General features: G+C 45.3%; 1 protein-coding gene across 1 annotated transcript in view; it reads right to left on the bottom strand.

Annotated features, from left to right (window-relative positions):
* The window catches only part of LOC122244665 (uncharacterized), a 40,912-nt gene that overhangs the window by 8,768 nt on the left and 27,144 nt on the right, over positions 1-5,000 (bottom strand). Inside the window, exons 13-15 of the mRNA XM_086540355.1 lie at positions 2,456-2,641; positions 1,056-1,339; positions 386-443 (exon numbers count right to left, since the gene is read on the bottom strand). Of these exons, the coding sequence (XP_086396481.1) occupies positions 386-443; positions 1,056-1,339; positions 2,456-2,641 (528 nt within the window). The remainder of the gene's footprint in view (positions 1-385; positions 444-1,055; positions 1,340-2,455; positions 2,642-5,000) is intronic.

Below are 5,000 nucleotides of genomic sequence, written 5' to 3'. Positions count from 1 at the left end.
ATCCATCTATCTATCTATCCATCTCTATCTCTCTGTCTCTCTCTCTCTCTCTCTCTCTCTCTCTCTCTCTCTCTCACACTCTCATTCTCTCGCTCTCTTTCAGTCTCTATCTCTATCTCTCTCTCTCTTTCTCCATCTCTTTCTCCCTCTCCCTCTCCCTTTCCCTCTCCCTCTCCCTCTCCCTCTCCCTCTCCCTCTCCCTCTCCCTCTTCTCTCCCTTTCTCTTTCTCTCTCCCTCTCCCTCTTCTCTCCTTCTCCCTCCTCTCTCCCTGCCCCTCTTGTCTCCCTCTCCTTCACCCTCGTCTCTTCCTCTCCCTCTCCCTCCTCTCTCCCTCTCCCTCCTCTCTCCCTCTCCCTCTCCCTCTCCCTCTCCCTTTCTCCTTACCTGAAGCCATTTCTCCACCAGACCTGCTTGCACCACCCGATCGATTAACTGATCAAATCTGCACAATAGAAATCAAGATTGAAGAGGCTGAATAACTCATTTGCAACATCCAATTTTCATTAACGAAATTCCATCATCTAATATGACAATGTACAAATTCAAATGAATCGAAATCTGGCCTTTTGCAAGATATCATTTTGGTTTTGCCTTTTTTAAGATGAAATTATCATTCCTCTACAAAAGATAATTTTAGTTCTGTTACACTATTCATCTTCTTTGACACAATCATAATGAAATTAGCCCACCAAACCAAATGATAACCATATTCCTGCAGACAAAGGCATTGTCTAAATAATATTCAACAAATAAGGGCATAATAACCATCATATCCATCCACAAGGACATATAATTATAACCATATTCATCCACAAAGATATATAATCATGACCAAATTCATCCACAAGGTTGTTCCACAAAGACATATCCATAATCCTATTCACCCACAGACATAATCATAGTCATATTCCTCCTTGCATAATCATATTCACCAACCAAGGACATAATCCTATCCAGCCAAAAGGACAAAATCACAACCACATTCACCACAAAAGACATAAGCATAACCTTGGACACAGCCTTAATCACCCCTTAATTAAGTGGCCAGCCTCACCTCCGCTTGAACGGCGCGTGTTCCAACAGCGGCCACGCGATCCGATCCACGTGCACGTTAAACCCCGGCATGTGAACCTTCGGACGCCCTCGCCTGTCGGTGAACTTGACGGCGATGAGAAGTCGTGTGGTGATGCTGTTGTCCCAGGTGGCGGTGGTTCCCTTGGCCACGTCTTTGAGGATGTTTTCGAGTGACTTGCGCCAGTTCACTCCCTCCCGCAGCGCCACCATCACCGGGTCTGTCGCCTGCTCGAGGATGGTGCTCTGGATCCCGCCGTAGTACACCTGTTGAGAGACTCCTTTTTTTTTTTTTTTGTCTGGGTGGGTGAGTGATGTGTGGTTGTGGGAGGGTTTGGTGTGTTGTTAGGGATGGTTGAGTGAAGAATTTATGTGTTACTAGTGATGTTACTAGTATGTTGAATGTTATTTGGTTGAATGTTTTGTGGTTGGGGTTGAGTGATGGTTGCATGTAATGCTTAGAATGAGTTATGTTGTGATGACTGACTGTATTGTGCATGTTAGGTTTTATCTGGTTGGATTTACTGCGGTTGAAAATTGAAATGAAAAATCACAAGGCCATGCCTGACCTTATGATAAGATAAATATGATTGAGCGACTAGGGCTGTTACTAAAGCATATTGTTTATTGTATTACGTGGATGAATGTTACAATGTCAAAAGCATGCCGTTTCGAAAGTCATGATGTGGTAGGAATTATTTAGACGATAATGAAAGTAAATTATGTACTGTATTATGTAATAGAGTTCTATGATATAAAAAAAAATCTGAGATCCCCTGTGATAATGTGACTTAGACGTTAAATAAAGCATATAATGCATTGGATTATATAACTTGATGTTATGATATCAAAATGATTATGATTATGTTTCGGAAGTCATGTGAGAGGTGAAATCAAAAGTTTACTAAAGACGCCTTGGTTTACGTGACAAAATGTAATATCCATAGAATTCCGAAAATCACACCATGATAAAGTACCTGTTATTATGAGATTTAGTGGAATACCATTATAACGTTTAAAGTTTAATAACTATAACGGTTTCATGATAAAGTGCCAGTGAGATTGAAGCGAATTACGTGTTGAATACGTGGCTGCGTGTTGCAATATCAGAAAAACAACCCTAATATCCAATGCACGAAGTAATGTATTACCATGTTTAATTACCACTGACACACAAACACACACACAGAAACACACACACACAGACACAAACACACAAACACACACACAAATAAACACACACACACACACAGAAACACACACACAAACACACACAAACACACACACACAAAACACACGCTTTTTACATCACCTTATCCATCCACCTGAATGCCCACCACCGAAAAACCGAAAACCGGAAGACCTAATCCTCACAGGACTCACCCGCGCCCAATCAATATCGGAAGTGACGAGCTCCTCGAGGTTCTTAATGGGTTCCTGAAGTCCCGGAGACACCAAGAAGGAGATGAGGGAGGACGAGTACGTGATCCCGAGAATCATGGAGAACAGGAGCCAGAATCCCACGAAGACTCGACCCGGAGCTTCCACGATGTCCCTGTGGTTGCCGCGCTGAGGTGACCACGTGGGGATTAGGTTTTGTGATGAGGTAACCACGTGGGGATTAGGTTTTGTGATGAGGTAACCATATGGGGATTAGGTTTTGTGATGAGGTAACCACGTGGGGATTAGGTTTTGTGATGTGGTAACCATGTGGGGATTAGGTTTTGTGATGAGGTAACCACGTGGGGATTAGGTTTTGTGATGAGGTAACCATATGGGGATTAGGTTTTGTGATGAGGTAACCACGTGGGGATTAGGTTTTGTGATGTGGTAACCATGTGGGGATTAGGTTTTGTGATGAGGTAACCATGTGGGGATTAGGTTTTGTGATGAGGTAACCATGTGGGGATTAGGTTTTGTGATGAGGTAACCATATGGGGATTAGGTTTTGTGATGAGGTAACCATGTGGGGATTAGGTTTTGTGATGAGGTAACCATGTGGGGATTAGGTTTTGTGATGAGGTAACCATATGGGGATTAGGTTTTGTGATGAGGTAACCATGTGGGGATTAGGTTTTGTGATGAGGTAACCACGTGGGGATTAGGTTTTGTGATGAGGTGACCACGTGGGGATTAGGTTTTGTGATGAGGTGACCACGTGGGGATTAGGTTTTGTGATGAGGTGACCACGTGGGGATTAGGTTTTGTGATGAGGTGACCACGTGGGGATTAGGTTTTGTGATGAGGTGACCACGTGGGGATTAGGTTTTGTGATGAGGTGACCACGTGGGGATTAGGTTTTGTGATGAGGTGACCACGTGGGGATTAGGTTTTGTGATGAGGTAACCACGTGGGGATTAGGTTTTGTGATGAGGTGACCACGTGGGGATTAGGTTTTGTGATGAGGTGACCACGTGGGGATTAGGTTTTGTGATGAGGTAACCACGTGGGGATTAGGTTTTGTGATGAGGTGACAACGTGGGGATTAGGTTTTGTGATGAGGTGACCACGTGGGGATTAGGTTTTGTGAGGAGGTGACCACGTGGGGATTAGGTTTTGTGATGAGGTGACAACGTGGGGATTAGGTTTTGTGATGAGGTGACCACGTGGGGATTAGGTTTTGTGATGAGGTGACCACGTGGGGATTAGGTTTTGTGAGGAGGTAACCACGTGGGGATTGGGTTTTGTGATGAGGTGACCACGTGGGGATTAGGTTTTGTGATGAGGTGACCACGTGGGGATTAGGTTTTGTGATGAGGTAACCACGTGGGGATTAGGTTTTGTGATGAGGTAACCACGTGGGGATTAGGTTTTGTGATGAGGTGACCACGTGGGGATTAGGTTTTGTGAGGAGGTGACCACGTGGGGATTAGGTTTTGTGATGAGGTAACCACGTGGGGATTAGGTTTTGTGATGAGGTAACCACGTGGGGATTCGGTTTTGTGATGAGGTGACCACGTGGGGATTAGGTTTTGTGATGAGGTGACCACGTGGGGATTAGGTTTTGTGATGAGGTGACCACGTGGGGATTAGGTTTTGTGATGAGGTGACCACGTGGGGATTAGGTTTTGTGAGGAGGTAACCACGTGGGGATTGGGTTTTGTGATGAGGTGACAACGTGGGGATTAGGTTTTGTGATGAGGTGACCACGTGGGGATTAGGTTTTGTGAGGAGGTAACCACGTGGGGATTAGGTTTTGTGATGAGGTAACCACGTGGGGATTAGGTTTTGTGATGAGGTAACCACGTGGGGATTAGGTTTTGTGATGAGGTGACCACGTGGGGATTAGGTTTTGTGATGAGGTGACCACGTGGGGATTAGGTTTTGTGATGAGGTGACAACGTGGGGATTAGGTTTTGTGATGAGGTGACCACGTGGGGATTAGATTTTGTGATGAGGTGACAACGTGGGGATTAGGTTTTGTGATGAGGTAACCACGTGGGGATTAGGTTTTGTGATGAGGTGACAACGTGGGGATTAGGTTTTGTGATGAGGTGACAACGTGGGGATTAGGTTTTGTGATGAGGTAACCACGTGGGGATTAGGTTTTGTGATGAGGTGACAACGTGGGGATTAGGTTTTGTGATGAGGTGACCACGTGGGGATTAGGTTTTGTGAGGAGGTAACCACGTGGGGATTGGGTTTTGTGATGAGGTGACCACGTGGGGATTAGGTTTTGTGATGAGGTGACAACGTGGGGATTAGGTTTTGTGAGGAGGTGACCACGTGGGGATTAGGTTTTGTGATGAGGTGACCACGTGGGGATTAGGTTTTGTGATGAGGTGACCACGTGGGGATTAGGTTTTGTGATGAGGTGACCACGTGGGGATTAGGTTTTGTGATGAGGTGACCACGTGGGGATTAGGTTTTGTGAGGAGGTGACCACGTGGGGATTAGGTTTTGTGAGGAGGTGACGACGTGGGGATTA

This window comes from Penaeus japonicus, unplaced genomic scaffold (assembly GCF_977035675.1).
Source record: "Penaeus japonicus unplaced genomic scaffold, GWHDUDI00000001_assembly GWHDUDI00000010, whole genome shotgun sequence".
NCBI classification, from domain to species: domain Eukaryota; kingdom Metazoa; phylum Arthropoda; class Malacostraca; order Decapoda; family Penaeidae; genus Penaeus; species Penaeus japonicus.
The sequence above is the reverse complement of the archived record's forward strand: the minus strand, read 5'-3'. Positions and strand labels throughout refer to the sequence as shown.